The 24,084-nt window shown below is 39.3% G+C and overlaps 2 protein-coding genes across 2 annotated transcripts in view; one reads left to right on the top strand and one right to left on the bottom strand.

Annotated features, from left to right (window-relative positions):
• LOC139709635 (2-hydroxyacyl-CoA lyase 1-like) overlaps positions 1-24,084 on the top strand; it is a 48,365-nt gene that overhangs the window by 2,995 nt on the left and 21,286 nt on the right. The window contains exons 3-9 of the mRNA XM_071621594.1: positions 932-972; positions 1,807-1,887; positions 2,593-2,665; positions 3,132-3,209; positions 3,799-3,893; positions 6,964-7,076; positions 8,338-8,473. Of these exons, the coding sequence (XP_071477695.1) occupies positions 932-972; positions 1,807-1,887; positions 2,593-2,665; positions 3,132-3,209; positions 3,799-3,893; positions 6,964-7,076; positions 8,338-8,473 (617 nt within the window). The remainder of the gene's footprint in view (positions 1-931; positions 973-1,806; positions 1,888-2,592; positions 2,666-3,131; positions 3,210-3,798; positions 3,894-6,963; positions 7,077-8,337; positions 8,474-24,084) is intronic.
• On the bottom strand, positions 11,359-16,698 carry LOC139709618 (uncharacterized). The gene is made up of 4 exons (XM_071621576.1): positions 16,567-16,698; positions 14,396-14,521; positions 12,813-12,869; positions 11,359-12,246 (listed from the first exon to the last, which is right to left on the bottom strand). The coding sequence occupies exons 1-4, from the start codon at positions 16,696-16,698 to the stop codon at positions 11,359-11,361; spliced, it is 1,203 nt and encodes a 400-aa protein (XP_071477677.1).

The raw sequence follows: 24,084 nt of genomic DNA, 5'->3' as shown, positions 1-24,084 counted from the left end.
TGAATGCAGCCTAAGCCCTGTTATAGCTTCTCGAGCAGCAGCAGTGCAGTGGTGCATGTAGTAGTTTTGGCACACGCAGACTCCTTTACGACCAACAAGGGTTTGTGCCTGCAAACTAGGTCAAGCAGGTGTGAAGTACATATTCCAGCAGTTTTCATGAAGACAGCTTGACCCTTTTCCTATGTACTAAATTTGAATGACTAAATCTCTGAATTTCAGTTGAATTTCGACTAAGTGTCAATAGGAATAATCCAGAAAATAGATGAGTTTTAAGTTTAATTAAGCCTTTTGTAGTGGGAACTGAGTGTATATAGTGCATTATCTCATTGGGAATATTGCCACATTTTGTAGGCAACAGGCTAACTGAGTAAGATGCATTTGTATTTAAAACAAAGATGCCATGCACTGAGAAGCTGTATAGGTCTCGGTGAAATTACAAATTGTATCGATTCTGAGGCAGCAGAAATAGCAAGGTGCTACTTTGGAATCCACAATTTCGTTAGTGGTTCAAAACAGTTCATGATATATAAATTGTTACAATGTATATCCCTCCAATCAATCTTGAAGGAAATAGTAAAAGTGTTAGAATGAAAATTTGTATACCGGTATATTTCTCTGCAGATTAACAGTGTATTGGATGGATATGAATTTACATGGTGGTATATAAGGCTGATGCCAATGGCACTTTCCATATGCTTTCGATGTGAAGACGTTCATCAATCACATAATATGCTTGATGAAATTCATGGTATAGTGTCATAACAGTACATCACATTTTTTTCCATTGGCATTTTGTTTTCAACAACATCAGTATAGAATAGCAATGTTTTGTATGGTCACATGGTACTTTGTAGACCAATCATTAAACAGGATTGCATAAATGAGGGATATGATGCATGTTATTACCATGGCATCTCTTTCTGTCTTTCAGGCATGCTATGCTGCTCAGGCTGTTGGGTATTTGACTGGAAAGTAAGTGTGAAACTGACAGCAGTTAGTTTCATTTTCCGATGAAGGAGGAATGTTTAGCAAAACAACAATTACAACATCATGACAAGGATGTCAAATACAAAAGAGAAATGTGATATGATTGCTTTTTCAAATTAATTTATTTTAGGTCAGTGTCAGTTATTCCCTCCAAGCAACAACAACAACAACAACAAAATGTACAAAAAAAGTAGAGTTATAAAGTCATGATTTTTTGTTTTAATTTCATAGAATAAAATTTTTGTACATTTACATTTTCATCTCCAGAGGACTAATTGATGGGCAGTTCTTGTATTCACTTTCTTTTAAACTTTGCTACATAAACTTTACAGACCTGAAGTACAATTATACCAAATGTCAACTGGATGTTAATCATCATCATGAATGGATATTGATAATTATTTTAACTTTCTTAAAAGTTGATCTTCTGATTTTCATGCAACCTGTATTAAACCGTAGTGTTTCTTACTTTATATTTTAATCCAGCCAAAACCACTGAGCTTGTGTGGAAAATGCCTTTGTTTGTTTGTTTGTTTTGTGTGTGTGTGTGTGTGTGTGTGTGTGTGTTTTCAACTCCTTCAGGACAAGTCCCGAGTATACTTGGGCAATTGTCTATGTAAAATGTGTATTGTAACAAAATCAGTCCATCCTCAACCCACATTGAGAGTGAACTTTCATCAATCAGCCACAATGGAATATCTGGCTGTTTTCATATGTACCTATCAGTGTTTTGTATTTTTAATTGTGCGATCATTTTTTCCCCTCTTCAGCTGTCAGTCATGTGATATAACTGCTTATTTTGTTTGCTGCCCTCTGCAGGCCAGGAGTGGTGTTGGTGGTGTCTGGGCCTGGCCTTCTCCATACTCTAGGTGGTCTTGCTAATGCAACTGTTAATGCTTGGTAAGGTCAATGTAAATTTGATGAGGTCTACGTGTACTTACTTAAAGCGATTTTTACATTATCATCTCCAGATGTACCCCCCCCCCCCCCCCCACATTATCAGCATTTTGTCAGATATGCTGCCTGTTGTTGTGGTATCTGCCTGTTGTATGGTTATTTAGTTTCTGCTAAATTGATCAATGTGTCTCTCCTCATCTACTACAGACAAACAAACAAACAAACAAAAATGATGTGTATATTTCATGTAAAAAAATTGCTTGGGTGATTTAGTGGGAGGGGGGTTAGAATCACAGTAGTTTTTACTTGTATATCAACTCTCTTGGCCTACCACATACAACATACACTGTATGTTTTGCAAGCAATATATTGCAAATGTTGACTTGTAAGAAAATTACGTAGAAGATTGAATTGGAGATTGAGAACCATGGTGATGCAATGAGAAATAAGAGTGATTCCTTTGGAAGAAGCAAATTTTGCATATTTTGACCTTCCACATTGTGTTATGGGAGGGGAATACTTCAGCATTTTGTTCATGCTGCCAAGGTCAGTCAAATTTGCTAAAAATGAAAATCATCACAAACAATTTTTGGTGTTGACACTTCTGTGGGTTGAGATGATAAAAATGTTTCTTTTATTTGCTTGAAGTGGCATATCCTTACTTTTTATGTCAAGTAGTTCTTCTTCAACTGCTCTCCTTTCCCCCAGGCCCCTACTGGTCATTGGAGGATCCAGTGATGAGGACCAAGAAGGGATGGGGGCATTCCAGGAATGGCCACAGGTAAAAATGCACATCACGGTTTCATGTGATTTTTTGAAAGATGTGTTTAGGATTTTTCAGTCCAGAATGAAGTTGAAGATGTATGATAGATCAAGCACTCAGTCCATCACTATGCTTATTGAAGCAGGCTTGGAGTCTACTGATTTAAAATTGTTTCTCAGTTGGAAGGAGCACAACTTTCTTTGCTTGCTGTCAAATCTGTCTATTAAACCTATCATCGTGTATTTATAAACTCCCATATCAAAAAATTACAACTACACATATTCCGTTGCAAAGCCTTGTAGCTTGTCTGATGGTCAGTGGATATGGAGAAACTGCACTTCAATTTGATTTGAGAATGAGATTGTATTCAGGTAAGTAATATGACTTTTATGCAATCAGGCAGCTATGAAGAATGTGTGGCTTCTCTGCGTACAAATCAAGCTTCTGTAGTCCCATGTTGTATAATTTGTGTCTCTTCCTGCAGGTTGAGAGTGCCAGACTCTACACCAAGTTCTCTGCCCGACCACCAACCATACAGCATATACCATTCTTTGTTGAAAAGGTATTATAATACTTAAAATGCTACTATCCCCAGTTGTGATAATGATGGTGAAAATGGTAATGCCATAATGAAAGCAACATGTGCGATGTAATGTAGAAACCTTAAAATCAAATCAACTGCAACTTGTATGGAATGTTCACAAATTTTATGCAGTACATGTGTATACTACTAATCTTTTGTTTTGTTTGATATAACACACTGCAAAAGCTGCATGGTAGAGAATCAACGTTAAGACAAATAACAGAAAAGGTAATGATGCCTCTTTATCTGTTTGTCAAAAAAAATGGCATGATAATCATATTATTATACATACATTTTGTAGATGTAACAGAAGTGATATTCAGTACTCAAAGCTAGGTCTTAATCTTCATTGTTAATCTTCAATTTGTTGCTACTTTCAGACTGCTTGAAAGACAAACAATGATTGACTCTTATGCCTATGATGATGGAGTATGTTAATATTCTTATGATATGTACAATATAGGTATATAGCGTTTAAGTATATAGTATGAATGCAAGAATAGATTATTCTACTTGATTTCTGTACAGCAGTTTGATGAATTAGATTTTTACTTTCCCACATGACAAGGCGGTACGTATCAGCACCCATGGACGACCTGGGGCATGCTATCTGGACATTGCCGGAGACTTGGTCAATACTACAGTGGACGAGAGCTCAATGAGGTAAAACTGTCTTCTTGATTTTTTATTTTTGAATTTGTGACCACTAAGGATGTACTGAATGCTTTAAATAAGGAAACAACTATAGGACCAGAGACTCCAACCCCAAGCACCTTCTGATCTGGAGATTCTCCCGCCTGAAACCCCTACCAAACGGGAGACTCCAAGTTGATGTGTGCGAAGCGCGAAGTTCCTAGCTGCTCTCTGGTGCGATCTAAGGCTTATTTTTTTCAACATACGATAGCAATAAGTAAGAAATCCTTTCCAACGGGAGACACAGAGCCAGGGCGGGAGAAATTAAATCTCAAACGGGAGAACGGGAGAGTTTGCAAAAATGGGTTTTCGGCGGGAGATCTCCCGTCGAAAACGGGAGAGTTGGAGTCTCTGTAGGACTGATGGCTTTAAATCCCCTCCAAAAGACTAGGCAATAAGGATATTAAAAAGTGCCTTGCCTGCGGGCACAACCACTGCAGCTAGGGGACTTGAACTGGGGACCTTGCAATTGTTAGTCCATGGTCTTGAGCCACAGTCTTGAACCCATGTATTACATCAAAATAGATATATTTTAAAGCTTGAAATGTTATCTTACCTGGAATATTTCGAAAGGAGTACTGAGTACTGTTAAAGGACAAGTTCACCTTCATAAACATAAGGATTGAGAGAATGCAACAATATTAGTAGAACACATCAGTGAAAGTTTGAGGAAAATTGGACAATCGATGCAAAAGTTATGAATTTTTAAAATTTCTGTTTTGGAACCGCTGGATGAGGAGACTACTACAGCTTGTGAGTCATATGCGTACAACAGTATAAAGAAAATATAAAGGAAATTCAACATATTTTCACTTTTTTCGCATAATAAAAGAGCACTTGACTTGCCTCTTTCTAAAGGCAGGGGGAATAATATTACCCATAACATTTGTCGGTAACGAGTCGGGGGAATGTGTACTTTTTTCATAAGATGAAATTTTGTGAAATTCTCTTTATATTTTCCTTATATTGTTGTACGCATGTGACATCTAAGTTTTTCACACACTGCAGTAGTCTTCTCATCCAGCGGTTACTGCACAAAAACTTCAAAAATTCATAACTTTTGAACGGATTGTCCGATTTTCCTCAAACTTTCAATGATGTGTTCTACTAATATTGCTACATTCTCTCAATCCTTATGTTTATGAAGGTGAACTTCTCCTTTAATGTGGACATTTACACAGTGTGGGCATTTTCATGCAACATGAACCTGTTGCACTGATGGAAGTGCTCAATTTTTGGCTAATTATTCTGCATTTTTTTATAAGTAGTTTTCTCATATTTGCTAGTCCTGGAGCTGCAATATAGACCAGTTACCTTTAACTGTAGTATACGTGTTACCAAAGCTTGTAACTGCCATGGCAGCGATGAACTGTTTGAAGTGCTTGCTCAATTTCACAACCTGGTCGAGACCAAAAAAATTATGTAAAAATATCTGCATTTACAGTAATAACAAACATGAAAATGTCTCCTTTATTTCAATATGTCAAATTACATAATTTGTCAACTAAACCAAGGCTTACTGATTGGATGTCAAAAGAAGTTCTTTCACCACGTTAGTCTCCTTGGTACAATTCCATTCTCAGAACTCTTGATACAGCCATATAGACAAACACAATACAGCATGAGTCACACAGTATACATCTTGTGATAGACCAACACAATTTATTTCTTGCTCAGTTAAGAGTAAATTGTAACGGTCAAAAACTTCAACAATAAATCTAATGTTTACAGCTCTACAAAATTTTATCCTTGAAAAGCTGTGATAAAAGATAAGTGAATAAGATAGTTTGAGTATGCCAAAAATAAGTCACATACAGTGCACTCCCATTACAACAAACACAGTTATAACGAAATTTTGTTATAACGAAGTAAAACTTCTGGTCCCAAAATTAACACTGTTAAAGTCTATGGTATAAAATTCGTTCATAACGAACACGGTTATAGCGAAATGTTCGTTATGATGAAGTCTTTTCTTAGTGCCACTGACAAAGAAAAACAAAAGAAATGTGCTCCGTTAAAGCGAAATGCGAATTGCTTTCGAAAATATGCAGCGGAACAAGCATTTATAGCGTTTCTGCACGGGCGAACGCTTCACATCACTGTGTGTTTGCTCCCTGTGTCACGCACAGTTTCCGAGGGGAACTTGCGTTTAATATTGTAATAAGAATAATCCCATCCCATTTCACATAGCTTTCCAGTGTATGATGAGTATTCAGCAAACAGAATATGATATATGCATGGTTTTCTTTATACATTGTATTTGTTCGATTATAACGAAATTTCGTTATAAGGAAAGAAAACTGCCGGTCCCGAGCATTTCGTTATAACGGGAGTGCACTGTACTGTCAAAACAGGATGAAGCTGGATCATAGGTCCAACCACTAGTCTCATGGCCTCTGTTGTGATGACCCTTCTTGTGGAATTGAATTGTGAAAGTAAGGTCAAAGTATGAATATGCCCCTTACAGAGTTTCAGCAACAATGTAGTATTTTATTATTCCTTCTTTTTGTATGTGTCTCTAAAACAGGAGTGTCAAATACACATGCAGAGGGTTAAATTGCAAATATGCTATATAAGTGGGATTGATTGGTTTTGCTATTAAACTCTTTATGTTTGGAAGAGAGCCCTTTTGTATAACATTTAATACCAGAATACAATGCATGAGTAAGGAAGTTTTGCTAATTTTAGTACCATATTAGATACATTGATCTATGAATTAAGAATGTCTGAGCACACCACAATTTCAAATATTTTTTTACTGTTTAGCACAAATCTTTTTTATTGTTTAATGTAAGAAGTTAATATTTGAGCAAACAAACCTAGGAAGGCCAAAGAATGAGTTAAACATGCAAAAACAGGACCTACGGATGAAATCAATATCACTGTATATTGATTTCTTGATTGAAGGTTTGAAATCATGCAACATAGTTCGACCAACTATACAGTGTGTCAATTTGTGCGAAGAATATCTTCTACACATCTTGAACTTGCTCAATATTTATGTTCTTACTGTTCATTTTGTTCTTTTTTTTTGCCACAGATTCTTCCCCAAAGTAGGTCCACCACCCAAGACATTAGCAGAAACATCTCAGGTTCAAAAGGCCCTGGAAGTTCTTGCCCATGCTGAACGTCCACTTGTGATTGTAGGAAAAGGTATTTATGTCCTTTATTTGTCAAAAATGATGGAAATGAAACTCACAAAATCATGACAATCTCAACATTTTTGCATAATGTACCCCATTCCTAACAGGGTGCTGCATTCATGTTTGCCATCACACAGTAGAGTTCTATGTTTGTGTGTTCTCATAATTCACACACACAATCATTGCTTGTGGGGAATGATCCTGGCGGATTGTATTGTATGCATGACTGATTCCATTGTGTGGGGATTACCCAATGAACCCAGCGTCATACTTCTTTGTCCATTTTGCGAGAGCCATATGGTTGCTGGGGCAACAAGACCTCGTATCTGAAATTTTGGTGAAAATGACTTTTTTTGCTTAATGGTCAGATAATCAGGTAAGTGATGTCCTGTCCAAATCCTAACTGTCTTACCCTAATATTGAAGCCACCACGGCATGTCAAAGGGAAGGCTTTCCCATTTGATACAGTGCTTTGGCTGCCATGTTTTTCTGGTCTCCTGAACATTTGACATTTTGTAGATACGAGGTCTTGTCGCTACAGCGACAATATGCTGAAGTCACACCTAGGCCCTGGCTGAAACTGAAACCCACTACCATCAATCATTTAGTGTGCACAATGTATTATGAATGTAGTATTACAAATACGTAAGTCTGAACTGCACTAGTGAAGACAGATTGCTCAGACCATGTTTAGCAAAAATTGTCACAATAGATATGAATACCTGGGACTAATAACCAGAGAACTGGTAGTACAAGTATTAGAAGGAAGGTGGGACTAATGGTCTTTGTGCAGTTTTCTTGACTGACTCTAACATGCACTCATAATGCATGATAAAACGTTCCAGACAATTGCGAAATACACGGCAAGACTTGCCATGCATAATTTAGGCCTCTCCTTGTCTGTAATACTGGTGTGCTCACGGATGACCTTGATAAAGAATGACAATGTCAAACCCACACAGAAAATAAGTTTGTGAGTCACATTGATGCTGTGATTGGGGATGAATATCTGTGCTTCCTGCCAACTTCAAATACTCAATAAAGTTTTGAATAGATACTGGCATCTTTTTAGCATGGTACACTGAAACCTCCCATAAATGAGATCTGATATGGTGAGATTTTGCAGGTCCCATTCCTTTTGTATTCTTGTGTTTTATTCCCTGATAAAATGAGAATTTTTCAGTGGTTCCAAACCATTCATTCTAGTAAGGTTCCCCTGTATCTCTCTATGCTAATTGATTGATTTTGGACTCCAAAATTTGGATCCCCAGGAGCTGCCTATGCCCATGCAGAGAAAGAGGTGCGCCAGTTCCTGGAATTGACCGGTCTTCCATTCCTCCCCACCCCGATGGGAAAGGGGGTGATGCCCGATGACCATCCTCAGTGTGTCATTGCTGCCCGATCACGGTAAGTTTAGAATTCACGGCTCCTATACAGTATGTCCCCCCAGAAATTATAATCATATTTCCGCATTGACGACTTTCAAAATGATTACCCAATCTGAATGCTATTTCAGGGAAGGAAACTATAACTTCTTTAAAATACCTACATTTTGCAGAAAGCCTCATTCAATTAATTTTGGTTAAGTGATCACAGAGCAATGTGGATCATTGTAAAGCTTCTCATGGGTTCCTTTCTTCCAAGTTCAGCACTTGGATGCTCTTGGAACTGTGAACACAATAGACAAAACTTGGGAGGGAAGGGATTCCTGATATGTTCTACAAAGATTATCGTTTCTCTTTGACCACTGAAAAAAATCAGACGGGGTTTTCTGTAAAATGTCTATATGTGATAGTTTCATACAATGTACAGTGTACTTTGAAATTGCATGTGGATTGATTCACTGTTTTTAAAGTTATCGTTGTGGAAAGTTGATTGTAATTCTTTTTTTTGGGGGGGGGGAGGGTGGGGGGGAGGATGACACACAGTATAACCAGTCATGCATCTATGTACTTGGCTGTCATTATCCAGCCATTAACCCTTACTGTGATTTGTTTCCTGATTGGCATGCACACTGGAGTGCTTTCTTTGCCAAGTGGTTAGATGTCTAGAAACTGCTGTGTCAATGAGTATTGAAAGATTACCTCTAATCCCTGTTGTGTTATTAATGGTCTTCCTGTTGGACTGAAGCACATTGCTACACCTGAGTGAGCTTGCTAACTTTACAACAATTAAAGGTCAAGGTTTGGATGGATTACTGACTGTTGATCAAAAAGCTTGGCAAGTTAAGTGGAGTCTCTGAACCACATAATAGGGTCAATAGCACTTTGATAGTCCCCCAAAGCAAAAAAAAAAAAAAAAGGGGGGGGGGGGGGGAAAGAAACAAAACAAAAACTTGACTGTTACTGCACTCTCGGATGTTGCCATGCTACAGTCTAACATGAAGACTTTTTGACACAGCAGAGATTAACCTGTTGAGGACGAGTCCTAAGTATGCTTGGGCACGTGTCTATGGGAAATGCCTGTTGTAGCAAAATCAGCCCATCCTCAACGGGTTAAGATGATTGAATTGAATAATCCCTATTCACTAAGAGCAATTACAGGACACCCATGTTGAGAGTGAGAGAAAGTAAAATTTTGCAATTTACTGATAAGGAAATGAACCTCAGCGAGGGATAAAGATGAAAATGTTAAAGCAAGTGGCGTGCCTGCATATTAGCCAGCCCACTCAGACAAACTATGTACCTCAACCCAACAGGAAGGGCATGGTGATACCTACAGCACGAATTAAAGGCATTAGCTAATCTTGTTTATATGCAAATAGTTTGCTGAAATCTGTGCCAATCGGCAAAGTAAGCATGACAGTGGACATGCCAATTAGTGTATTAAGTACATTAAGGGTTAATAAGATATTAAAATGCTCAATGAACATTGTGCAAGTACACTTAAATCAGTCTTATTCATGTTTATCTCAGCCAAGTCCTTCTTTTCTTGGATGACACAGTGTACCTGGCTAAAACCACCGGCTGACTGTGCCCAGTCACCATCCATGGTGGACCTGCATGGGTTGGCATCCACTCACCATTTTTTTTTCTCAGTTGAGAGTGCATGGGAGTGACCCCTTCAGCACATTTGCACCCTACATTTGACAAGATAATATGAAGTTGGGTCTGCATCCAATCACCATTTTCCACCTATTTGCCAGCTGAAAGTGTATGGGGTAGACCACTGAACAGCACGCTTGAACCATAGCTCTTGGCAAGATATGAAGTTTGGTCTGCGAGAGGTGCGACTTTCTCCCACACGCACATGACTACCTTTTTCCTTTTTGCCTCATCCAACCAACAGGAAGTCTTGTCTCTTGAAAGAGAGAGCGGCATGAAAACATAGAGCAGTGCTCAGCTTGTATCACTCGATCTCTTAAATTCCAGCTTTACTTTGAGATTCCAAAACCCTCCACTGCATTCAGTTTGCAGTATTATTTGTTTCCGAGTGATTTTGCCAAGATCTTGCCATCATGTAAATTATACATGTAGTGGAACCTCGATATAGAGTGGTCAGATATAAGCAAAACCCTCTTACAACAAGATGATTTTGTAGGTATCAATTCTTTGTATTTCTTTGTTTTTGTGCTCTGATGAAGTGAGAAACCTGTGAAGGTAGTTGTCATGGTTTTTAGGTAATTGTTACAGCAAGGTTCTGCTCTTTTTTGATGTTTTGTGGAAGTTAAGAAATGAAAGATCAATCATAAATGAATTCTCTTGGAACTATGGAGCTTTTGACTTTGATCTTGCCATTGAAATTGGTTTATATAATGGGATTCCTTAAAGTGATGGATTTAAAAAGAGATTAGGAAACAAATCAAGATTGATATTGCATAGATATGCAAAGATCATGCTGACGCGACTGAGGGAGAAGAGAGAAGTATGATCATAGGAGACCTATAAAATCATTATGCAGTTGTATTTCTCTAGTGTGCTTGCAGAGGTGCATTGTAGTAAAAACTTCTTTTGATTAAGTATATTGCTAAATTCACACCCCTTTCATCTCTTTGAATGTAGATTATTAAGACTAACAAAAGATGACAATTTCCCTGTTTCTAACTGTATCAATGTACAGAACCAAAGAAATATAAAGAGTTGGGGCCTGCAAAATCACCATGCTATAAGAGGGTTTGTAATATCTGACCTCTTCACAATCAAGTTCCACTGTAGTTGAAAAAGAGCCATTTCTTTCAAGGTTAAGACAAATTTACCCTTTGTATTAAACTAAGTGGAAGTGAAAATGGTGCGTGCAGAGGAGTTTGGGGGTTGGGTGGAATTCATAAAGTGGCAAGTGGATAAACACGATACTCATTCCCATAGTTCTGAAGAAACACCGGGATTGACAAGCATGGTACGGTTTAGTTTCTTCCGGACATTTCTGCACCGCTCATTGATTGCATTTTTCACACACCGTGCCAGCACTCTGTCAGAAGCGCTGTTTGGAAATATTTTCTTCACCTCGGCTATAATCATGTCAATAGCATCAGGATTGAGCTGCTTGAATATCCGTCCGTTCGATCGCATGCCGCCACCGCGCGTGTTTCCTTCAATCATTTCCTTCACCGTGAAGCACTTGTTGGCGAGGCGGTATGCAAAGCTCGAAGCATTGTTTGCTTTGTAGACAATATCTTCAAACTCGCTGACTGTCATCACCACCTTGTAGTGGGGCGTACCGAGCTCTATGGTTTTGTTTTGTGTCGCACGCGCAAGAGTATCTGTCAAGTAGGACTGATGATTAGACAATGGCGCAGCAAAAGATGCGTGCTTGGCGCTACTGACCCCTTCCTCATCACCCGAAGCAATCTCGGACACTCTGCTGACTTCGCAAGTGCTTGACTCTCCGTCCATGTTCTCGTCAGACAAATCAGACCAGCATGGCTCTGCTTTCACAGTCACTATTTCCCCATTCTCGGTTTCAACCAACTCCCCTTGTCCTTCTGATAGGACAGTGGCGGCAGCCTCGCTAGAGCTTGAATTGGTGCCCTTTCCCACGGCTTTTGTTGGTACCAACATGGCACTCTCCGCAAATTCCTCCCAACCTGAATTGCCTGGAAAGCTGTTAGTGAGGAGAGTCATCTTGGCATCAAGCAGCTTCTGGTGTTTTTTGATGTTTGCTAGCTCCAGCCCTTGTTTCGCTACCTCGCTTTTTATGTCTTTCACGGCCGCAAGGATTTCTTGCAGAAGTGTTTCGTTTTCCTGTAGTCACAACAAAAGCAAAGGAAAACAAAACAAGGGACGGAAAATCAAATTGTAGGGGGCAGCTGCTGAAAGAAACAATGACACTGTGGTATTGTTGTTGTAGTTGTCATATTTGGTCATTAACACTTCGTGTGCTTTGAGTGCCAATTGGTACAAAAAACCTCACAGCGTTACACACTTTCCAAGGGCCCTGCTGGCACAGAAACGGCTTTATAACATACATACTAGCAAGTCAGATGGCTGTACTTGGTCTAAAATTCAACAATCTTCAACTTGAGCAATCACATTTCAAGCAACTTTGGTTTATTATATTTTTCAAAGAACATACATATAAATATATATATATCCAGCTTGTTTGCAAAGAAAAATAATTTCAGATTTTGGAATATACCTGTAAGGATATTTCTTCTCTATATTTTTAAGCAGCCATCTGCATATAAGGTTAGAGCAGAATGATAAAATTAGAATTGAAAAAAAAAAATGTCTTCCTATATTGGAAGGATGTCAGGTAGTTCGAGTAGCCTTGTAGTAATGAGGTGAAAGTCTAGCAACTGTAATATTACCTCATTTGTATGGCCAGCTTCATCGACTTCTGAGTGAGGGCGTTTGTTGGATTTCTTCTGCAAAGAATAAGAGTGAAAATCATAATAGTAGTCATACAAAGAAGTCTTGCTTCATATTGTTGACAAGACTGTCGAGACGAGACTGTTGGGTGAAACCACTAATATTGTGCATATACATGTTTTTGTTTTGTTTTTTCAGTTAAGAAAATGTAAAGAGAGAGCAAATTATGGAATTAACTCTTTTGCATGGAATGGAAAAATCTCCAAAAGGACACAAAAACAAGTTTATAACTTTTTTCCTCTTATTCAACTTTGTCTTATGCAAACCATCACAATATTGATGACGCTACATGATTGAGAAATTCTGTTATCTGCATCAAAAAGGTATTGGTCAACCAACCTTGACCCAACATTTTGAAGGAAACAATCATTAGCCATCAGGGTGTTAGTTTGTTTCATGAACTGGAAAAAACGACAACAAATAAACAAACAGTTTCAGTCAGAAATCTTTCAGAAGAGAAGCAATGATTGAATTCTTGTATCATTGCCTTAAAACACCAGGGGTGAAAGGCCAAGAAGATATTTGTTGCAAAATAATTGTTACGTAATATCAACAGATGCTCAGAAACAACATGCTGATCAGAGTGAAGATAGGCTAACGTAGTGGTGCTGACAATTTTAGTCTTTACTGCAGATTGTGATCATCGTCAATTTGAAAGTAGAGTGGGATTCGACAAGATTATATACATCTCTGGACTTTTACTTGTTTGCAAGTCCCCACATAGGCTCCTGGTCCTGGTCAATAATCTATGACTATGAACCTGTTTTGTAGACTCCTATCCAGATCAGTATCCGTTGACTGTCCCCCTTTACATAAGGTTTGTATCCTAGTCAATGTTTTATCACTACCACCCTATACAATGCACTCTCGTTATAACAAACACATTTATAACGAAATTCCCATTACAACAAAGAGAAAATCTAGGTTGCAAAATTAGCCACCCTTTGTTTTTTATTGTTTATTTGTTTGGTTACAATGAGATGTCGATATAACAAAAGAAAACTGCCAGTCCTTCGGACTTTGTTATAACGGTAGCCCACTGTATATAAGCCCGGCATATAGGCTTCAGTCCTGGTCAATATTCTATGCCTATTAACCTGTATATAGGCTCCTATCTTGATCAATATCTTATGACTGACCCCCTTTACATAATGCTCCTGTCCTGGACAATGTTCTATGACTGTCCCCTGTACATATAGGCTCTTGTCCTGGGCCCGATTTCAGAAAAGATGTTAGGATGGCAGCTCTTGCTGGAATGGCAACTTCCAATGGCAACAGTCAATCAGGAAGCTGGATTCTTGTCATTGCCATGAAAATTGATATTCCATCAAGAGTTGCTATCATATCAACTTTTTATGAAACAGGGCCCTGGTCAATATTCTATGACTGTCCCCCTGTACATATTATAGGCTCCTGTCCTTGTCAATATTCCAGGACTGTCCCCCTGTACATATAGGCTCCATTTCTGGTCAAAACTCTATTACGACTGTCCGCCTGAACATAAACTGCTATCCCCCTTTACCTTTATTGTGGCTCCGAAGAGAGTGCCCACCAAGCTGGAGACCATGTCCCGTCCCATGATGATGGCCTGTCTCACCTCACTGCTTTGCTGGTTGCCATCGTTTCCTCCAGCTGGCAAATTAGACACCTGCCAATATCACAATTAGATGGTAAAATTTTCTGACTACTTTACACAAATCCTATGTTCAAGTTCAAGTTCAAGTTTGTGAAACATTTATTTTCCATCTTTTTCATGTAGGAAATCACATGCATGAAATTTTTGTACAGGAAAGCAGAACCTCAAAAAAGCAGAGCTTGTGATGAGCTGCCTTACAAAATACATTACATCACAAACACAAACACAAAAAACAACAAAAACATAAAAAACATAATAATAGTTCCCGTGGCAATATTGAAATGAGATATTCCTCAAAGGGAGATATTGTAGTCTAACAGAGAGGCAACAGTGAGTATGAAAATATGTGTCGAGCTATGTGCTGGTAAGAATATAAAAGTGGTTATTTATCTTTTTTCAGTCATTTTTTTGGGCCACTTTATGGAGATGAAGGTAGCTAATGTAGTGGCCGGGCAAAGATAAAACCAGGTAGTGTTTTGAGACCTTAGTTGAAACTCATCTACAGGTTTATTTACTTATTTTTTTATTTCAGAGGGAAAAATACAGTGTATGATATCTGAAATTATGTAATGTCCATACATGCTAAAGAGTCCAATAAAAAGTGGGGACTCAAATATGTGACTTTCTTTGTCGACATGATTTCATCGAGTTACCAAATCAATGAATTATCATGATAACTACGAAGAAGAAAACTCACATTAATCATATCGAGTGTGTTGTCATACCATACTAAGGGGAAAAACTCGATCCCCGGCCCCTTGCATATTATAGTGATTTTCCCGACATTAGAAAGTTTCAGATTTGCGACGCAGACGGTTGCGTTAACCGTTAGCATCTACATGTATCCCTGTAGCTGTGTCGTGTTGCAAAGTTTAGCTTTAGATAGAGAATTTTCCCAAGCACGACGCGGCCGTTAGTTGAGCGTGGCGTATGCAAAATTTGCTCCTGCGCAAGCTAGCTTAAATCTGAAAAACCTTCCGTCCTGGGTTAAACGCTAGAACGGTTCTCGGCAAAAATAGCTCCCATTCCCAATTCCCGGCCCGATTGAGCAGTTTGTCAGTACGGCTCCACACAGGAAAGCGAAAATGTCTTAGAAGTGGGGACGGGGGTCCGAGTGCGGGGACGGTCACAGCCGATTGCCTGAATGCGTCCTCTAAGTCTTCCCGTCGTGTAGCAAAGTTCCCCGATTTTACGAGGACACAGCCATATACAAAGCAAAATGACGCCCCCATAATTATGTACCAGTAATGTTGTTCGTCATGACATTAAGTAGCTCTCTGCGTCGTGAATTTTAGCGGAAGCTCGAATGGCCCAGAACCGTCATGAAAACTCAGCCGACGCGAGATCGATTTTCTCGAGCGATCTTGCCCATGTGCAAAACATTTCCCCCCCTTACGTCCGGGGCGCAAATCATAAAGCTCCCTACACTACGGAATCCGCGGGAAACCTTCGAAAATGCAATAGTTCCAAACAAGTATTTTTGCTGTGGCGCCTGTTTTAATTAATGCACGATGTGCGTTCTGCTTCTGATGTACATGTCATAGATACTATTACATACAAGTTTTTCACTGAATTTCGGACAGTAACGAACGCAATGTGATTTTTCTATTCTTCTCTGACTCTCTTTCTCTTTTTATAATTAAGTTGTGAATGTAGCAGATACTTCGGATACGTGCTGCCGACACAGCAGCCGCCATTTCGTGTCTTTTAGAATTGGCGCCAAAAAGTGCATGTATTGACATAGTCTCGCATAAAGAATTGGCATGTGAATTGTCATGGAAATCGTGATCCGACATTAAATATAACGCGAGTTCAGAATGAGCACAATGACAGTATAACAATAATCCAACCAACCTGTAGATACACGCACATACACACTCACACTCACACCCTTGGACGTGTTTCATCAACGTTTGTCATCGCTGACAATTTCAGCAAAATCCTTGGTTTCGATTGGCTGAGATGCTCTGGTCACTGACTGTTACTATGGTGATTCAAGTTGTCAGCGCTGACAAACGTTGATGAAACACCCCCAGGACAAGTGGTCTGCCAGCTACCTGAACAACATCCCCTTGGTTGAATTCTTCCTCCTGAATTTGGTGTCTGCAAACTAGCTGACATGTTCCGTCGAATGGAGAGTTGTTCCCTTGGTAGAGGACGCACACTGGTTGGAATCCAGTTGAGGACATTGTCAGATGTGTCGTGTCGCTTGGTAGTGTATTGGTTTTGTTAGCTTTACTAAGTGCCCGGAACTGTAGATCGAGCAAAGAAAACAGATGGAACAGTAACCAGGGAGGTGTTACAGAGATGGAGTGGCAACTCTTCATAATTCATGCAAACACATGTTTGGGTTCAAGGCGTATTCCACTACGCTTTGAAGTCATGCTCGGCACCGCTCTCTAGTTGCAAGACGAAGTTCGGAGACGAAGAACGCATTTCACCTTTCGTTGAATTACACGCTTTATTTCACCGTAAAATTTTAAATGAAATAATCGAATTGATTTAGAATAGTTTAGGAAAGAATTCAATATTATAAACATGTATTTCTAGTTTCTTCGTAATGCGCAAATCGATATGAAATGAAAATTAGGCCCTCTTAAAAACCTGATATTTTTCTATAATGCGCACATTTCCGCATGTTAGTTTTCTATCTTTTATTCTGGGATATTTTGATCTTTCAAATGAAGTACTCCGCTAAAGCGTGTTCCAGCGTGCTTTTAAACTATTTGCTGTTAAAATTGTCAGTTTTACGCTGCATTTTGATTCGCTGCTCCAATTCAAGGTACACAAATTCATTGTTGCCATCACGTTGAAAGAGAGAGCGAATTGCAGTTGGGTCAAGTATTTCTAGATGTGAGAGCGCTAGTCCCGATTATTGATCATGATTGATGCTCTCTTTTGTCAAAGCACATGGGTAACACCTGTAGTTGAACGCATAACTTCTCGGCGGTGCCGCGCATGACTTCAAAGGAGAGCAGTAGTTGTCTCTCCTTCTCCAGCACCTCCCTGCTATTTTTGAGCACACATGAGTACAGTGACTAGTGATCAAGATGATCATGATGTTTCCACAAATAATATTAGAAACGTGGCTTTAAATAGGAACTGCCTGTCCGAAATTTGGTCACTATTTTTAAACACAACATTGACACATGGTTTACACTTGGCCTTGCTGTAATGTCGGGATATATTAGACAAAGTGCAGTGCCGAGCGCAGAGTGCCAAATTGATATACCGGTATACTTCCTGTGCACTGAAGTAATAAATAAATGCCTATATCCAAAAGCGTTCATTGCTCTTATATACAATAAGGGAGATACAATTAAGTGTTATTAGATATAGACTGAATGTAACAGGCACCGTATATCCCCCCCCCCCAAAAAAAAAAACCTGATTGTACCGCGTGCATAACAACTCATTTGAATTGTTATCACAATAGGATGCTGTGTAATATCGTTATTGAGTATTTATACACTCTGCACGATCACACGCTCGTCTTTAAACACCTGTACCTGGACAAAGTTACGGACACGAATACTCTAATAACAATGGATTTGGGTTAGTCTACCGGGTTGAGTCAACATATTGTAATGGATGATGTCCATGAAATGGAGGTATCAACTCTTTCATGTCACTATGAAGGTCATTCCAAATGTGAAGTTTGGCTGTGTCAATATGAACTTTGCCTCCTGCTACAGTGATGCATGCTTACATTAGAAATCTTTCTTCGATTTACTGCACCGCAAATCAAATTTATTATATACCTCCCGCTATATGGAAATCACAGTACCATGTACTAAATTATCCCGAGTGCTGTTTTGTTTCACCGAGGCCGCAGGCCGAGGTGAATAGAACTGCACTCGGGATAATTTAGTATTTGGAGTTCTATAGTCCAGTACTGGTGCATCAATAGAACATGCACTACGTTATTGTTATACAGTTTAACATTAGCAATAAATTCGCTGGTCTGACATTGCAATATCCATGATGCTCAGGCTGTAAAACTTGGTGGGATACCGCTCTCTTTCTGAAGTCACTACTAGCATATATTTTGTTTGGTTTTAATTGGGCCTTGATTTTCAGTTCTAGTATGCACGTCACAAAAGATGACCCAATCCCGTTTAATACTCTGAAACACCCAAAGTCGGTAAAACCCTGATTTTCCGATGTACCGATAGCACTGCCAAAAAAACAACAAACAAACAAACACACACACACACACACACACACACACACAACACACACACAACACACACAACAGCAACAAAACAGATTCTTTCCGATTTTTTTTCCCCGAGAAATAGCATGCTCCACTAAACCGTGAGTATATTCGGGTTTGTCAGTAAGTTCAGTTCGCAGGCGGAACATGCGCTGTCTGTCTTTGATGGGGAGGCCACTATATGAGTCTTATACTCCTTTCGTGATTAAAAAATTTCACCAATATCTCCCGGTAACTGGCTTGCGACGTCATATAACGATATAGCATCTAAGGATAAAGGAATCACGAGTAAACTCCCGGGTAAAATGTTGGGTGACTTTTCTGAAATCTTGTATACTCTCGAACTGTCCCCGGTTAAACTTCCGAGTGTCTCCGCGCGAACTCACGGGTGATGTCATAGTGAAAGGCATCGCACAGGTGTACATCGAAACTCCCGAGCGAATTAAAAGCGAATGTCACGCTCAAACCGTGGACCTACTATAGACATGAACATACACCGCTCGTTTAATCAATTCAAACACCCGTTTCTGTGAAAAGCGTCAAAATAAAGATTCTTTCTTGATTTGATCTCATCGTGCGTCACCGACAGTCAGCCTTGGGGTAGCAACAAGACGGCGTTTTGAGATGCTATCTAAAAATTACATGCGCAGGAGATAATAACTCTCTAAAATCAAGAAAAAAAAATGCATGTGCAGTTGTAGTATACATTGGGAAATCATCGCCCAATTAATTTCATTTGCAAAAAAATTAAATAAAATAAAAAAATACGTACTTTACGAGAGAAAGCAAGTATTTCGGCAGGTTGGTTGTAATTTGTTATAATCTGTTTTTCCCATTTTCGCATATTGTTTCAGAGTGAACATGGACATCGATTGTATTGGTAGACGACTTGAATGTCTTACCATTAAGCAACGTCACTTGCCCGTCCACAAGCGTCCACTTCAGTAATTAATTTTGTTTTTACACGAAGTTTGTCATGATTAGAGGTTTACTGCTCTCCATCATGGTCGATTTTCCAAAAGTAGTTGAGTCTGAAAAGGCACCTCAGCGAAATAAAACCGAAACGAGGGAAACAGTTCTTTTGTCAGTGACGATGAACGATATTACATAATCGTCATTGTCCAAACATCTGAATGTAGGCTTTCTACTCATCACACATAATCAGGTGGCGGCGATGTAGGTCGGATCAAAGAAAGACCTCCGTTCATAGTCAATGCTCATCACTGGCAACGTCTTGCTGGTCGTTTCGCGCATGCGCCATTTATACACTTGCACTCTTTTGTTTAGAAGCGCGGATGAGACAAACCGAGAGCTCATTCGCTAGTCAAGGGTGAAAGAAATAAAAAAATTCGCGGGTGAGTGCCCTGTTTGATTCCCCGCCGGGCACGATTCCAAGCCGGGAGTTAGCATTTACATCAAATTGGTAAAAACCTGAATAAAAGTGTCATATTCTCTCTCTCTCTCTCTCTCTCTCTCTTTTCTTTAATGGCGGTACAGCTTAAGTACACTCCTGAGGTCATTTATAAAGACCTAAATTGCCTGTAACAGCTTCGTTGTACAGATATCTAGTTCTATTTTTAACACTCTCCTACCTGCAGTCAAACACATACACCCTACGGCCCTACGCCTTGCATTGATGTACCATGGTTTTTAGTCTGAACAAGGAGGTTTTATACCTGGAGTTTCACCTGGCTATAATTATTCAAACAGTTGTCAGATTTCTATTGATGCACAAAAGAATTCCACTTGTGCCTTTGATGATCGATGTTCGACGCCGCCGTCTTGCTGAGCAATCTGAAGATTCATTTTGAACGTTATCATAATGTTGGCCATATTTTGCTTATTTATCAAATGAAATGAAATTTCACTTAATGATAAAGCATGTAAAACAAAAGTCAATCCCGTCCAGAACAAACAATCTGTGCAAAAGTATAAATCAGAGCTGTATCATGTGAAAATGTTTATAACTGTACCATCCTGGAAAGCTGGTTTTATCACTTCTCCGCTTAATTTCCACAAATGAAACTAATATAGATGGAATAATCTTCAAGTGTAATTTTTTATTGATGTATCAGATTAGTGCCCGGGTATGCCCAGTCGAGTAATTTTCATCTTTATTTCAGCATTTTTTGCTCAATTTCTATTCGCGCATCCTCGTGTCTGCACCACCTACCTTTTATAAGAAGGGATAGCGAAAAGTAATTACCATCACAAAGACATATCTTCCTTTGAAAGTGGCTGGTGATTATGCAATGAGACACGAGTCAATTGTCTTCCTATCTGCGTGGCAGATCTTGTTTGGCACATGCTTCAAATATTTTTGAGCGGCGGCTTCGAAAATCTAGCAAAGGAAAGAAGATGGTTTGTGACTCCATTCTCTTGAACCTCCTTGGTCTGAATAATAATGGAGGTTACCAAATGTATTTCGCGCCTCTGATATTTTCAATCTCTCGCTGACTCGCTGACTAGGATACTAAGCGAAGAATTCAAAACCTCGATCGCACAAACATACATTAGTTCACATTCATATATGCAAAGTTATAAGTTTTGTAAAAATATGCAATCTTATACAGGGGAATAGAGGTGGTAGTGAAATTTTATAGATCAATTCTACAGTGGTAGTCGCAGTCGTACCGACTCGTAGAGTCGTAGGCCGTGTCCGCTTCCCTGCGGTAAGTCAAACACGTGCTGTGAGTGGGAGTCCCCGATTCCAGAGACAAAAAACAAGAAACATAAAATTCCGTTAAATATACATGCATGATAAAATATCGCTCATAATCATTGTGGATTACAGCTTTTGGAAAGAGTTTTGAATAATGACTCGCATACTTTTTGCTTGTTTTTCAATAAACACACATACTGTAATATATAAATTTAGTGATATCCTATATACACACAAACTCGGACGCACACAGTTTCATCAAATTAGAGGTCGCCTGAGTACACTGTACCCTATCAAAATGCTGTTCTACTCTCTCTTGTACGAGTCTACCAACCGCGGCTGAATGAAAAGCTCGGAAACTGTGCAGGCACTTCGCCTTGCTACAACGCGGTACGACAGAACGGAATCATAAAGCTGAAAGCAAAATCATGTATAAATGTCTCACCGTTATCCGCGTTTGGTACACCAAACCTCACCCAGGCGGCTATACATGAAACCTACAAATGATAATATGAATTGTGCCGGGTCGATCCACGAATATATCCCGCAAATGAGCTTGTAAAACGCAGTATTCAGGTACAGACAGTATATTCCGGTAGAGCATTATATGCCTCAATCAGGCACTGTACAAAAACGGTACGCTCACAATCCTATGCATGTCGGTCGTTTATACCCGCAGTTTACTGTATTGTAGTGCGGGCGGTCACACATCGCTGTATCTACCGTGTATGCATAGTTGAAACGGGTAACCGCAGGTCATCGCTTCGCAGCGGACGGGCAGGAAGTGAACGTAAATGTACGCTTAAATTACATGTACACGAATGTATATTGCATCGCCGAGTTTAGTGTGGTGCCTGGTCATGGGATATCGAACGATCTGCGGCGGTTTCGTTGCCAGGAAAAAAAAAAGATATAAAAAGAACAAATGGACGGTTAGATTGCATCTGGTACTTATGAACCGGAAATATACATTAGCCCACGAGATTATTCCAACGTTTTCCCCGAATAATGATGCCACTTTTATCAAATATTATAGATGAACCTGCGTTTATTATGCTTGTGAATTTAGTCAAAATCGATATATACCGCAGTCCACGTGTATAGACTTTATTGCAGGGGGCGGGGGGGGGGGGGAGATATAAGATCGAAGAGGATAAAATAATGAAGAGGAAACAGAAGATGAGGAGAAGAACGGTACCAATGTCGTAGAATTTCGACTTTAAAGGAAACTAAAATACCCAAAGAGAATTTTAAAAAATCCTTAGTAAATTCCCCTAAATTGCTCGGATCACTACCAAAAGTTAATCGTTTGTTACTTGTGTCATTCTCGCCCTTTCCTGCAAGTTTCATCTAAATCAGTGCACAACTTTTTGAGTTATTTTGCACACGCGGACAAACATACAAACGAACAAACCAACGGTAACGAAAACATAACCTCCTCCCTTGGCGGAGGTAATTAATAAAGCAGATTTCAAAACCAAATAAAACAATTAAAGAAAGTATATTTATGATATTATGATTTAGTATTATTCTATTCAATCACAATTTGCAGGCTTAAATTTCCATTACATGAATTTGCAGAACATGCATATTTTATAAGTCAAATTGTCGGTATCTTCTGTACTCTTGGAAAATAATCTCGTGCGATCTCAAGTAGGCTATCAGCTAGCGATCTCACATTGATCGATGTCCAAAATTACGCCGGGAATTACACGTTTTGAAAAGCGGAGGTGAAAGTGCCGTAAAGCGATACTGGTCAGTTAAACCATGGACCTACCTAGGTCCATGGTTAAACGTACATGTAGGCCTATATTCATACGATGACCCGCGGGCGTGTACTTCTCGTGTGTATATACTGTCAGAAAGAATACATATAGGCCTATTAATTGTACGAAATTTCAATCCTTAGGGGCTTATGTACAATGAATTGAGTTTCAAATTTGATCAAAATGAAATATGATGCTCTTAAAGTCCAAACACTAATTAGAGTGCAATATGGATGCCCAAATGATCGTGAAAATAGTGCATCTGAAAACAGTGCATTTGTTTTTATTGATGCAGAATAAATAATTGTTCTTTAAAACAGAACAAAAAATCTGAAGTCAGCATTTTCGGATCAAAAAAAAAAAATAAATAGGCAAAAGCTCATTTATCCCCTCCCCTTGTCGCTTTTTGTCGAGCCCATCGGAGGTGTAGGGAGACTAAGCAAGGATCGCCTGCGGCGTCTGTCCGTCGTCCGTCCGTCCGTCGTCTGTCCGTATAACGCTCCAAAAACTTGAATAACTCTCTACTGAGGACTTCAATTTCAATCCAACTTGGAGGGAAGAGCGGTTATCCTAAGTTACACATTTTACCAAACATGAAGGGCACCTCAAGGTCAAAGGTCACAGGCAGAGGTCAATGAACTTTAGGGCCCAATGTTAAGTTTTTAGGGCATGTTTCGTTTATGGCTCGTAACTTTTGATGTATCTGTCTGTTTGTGACCAAACTTAGATGGTAGATGTCCCTTGGGAAGTTGAAGGTTACCGCAAGGTCAAAGGTCATAGACAAGGGTCAACGAACTTTGAGGGCCCAATGTTAAGTTTTTACGGCACGTTTTGATTATGGCTCATAACTTTTGATCCCTTCGTCCGTTTGTGACCAAACTTGGACGGTAGATGTCCCTTGGGGAATTAAAGGTCATCACAAGGTCAAAGG

This window comes from Diadema antillarum, unplaced genomic scaffold (genome assembly GCF_040938485.1).
Source record: "Diadema antillarum isolate AM-2024a unplaced genomic scaffold, OU_Dant_1.0 seq00001455_RagTag, whole genome shotgun sequence".
NCBI classification, from domain to species: Eukaryota; Metazoa; Echinodermata; class Echinoidea; order Diadematoida; family Diadematidae; genus Diadema; species Diadema antillarum.
This window is presented reverse-complemented; position numbering and strand designations above follow the sequence as displayed.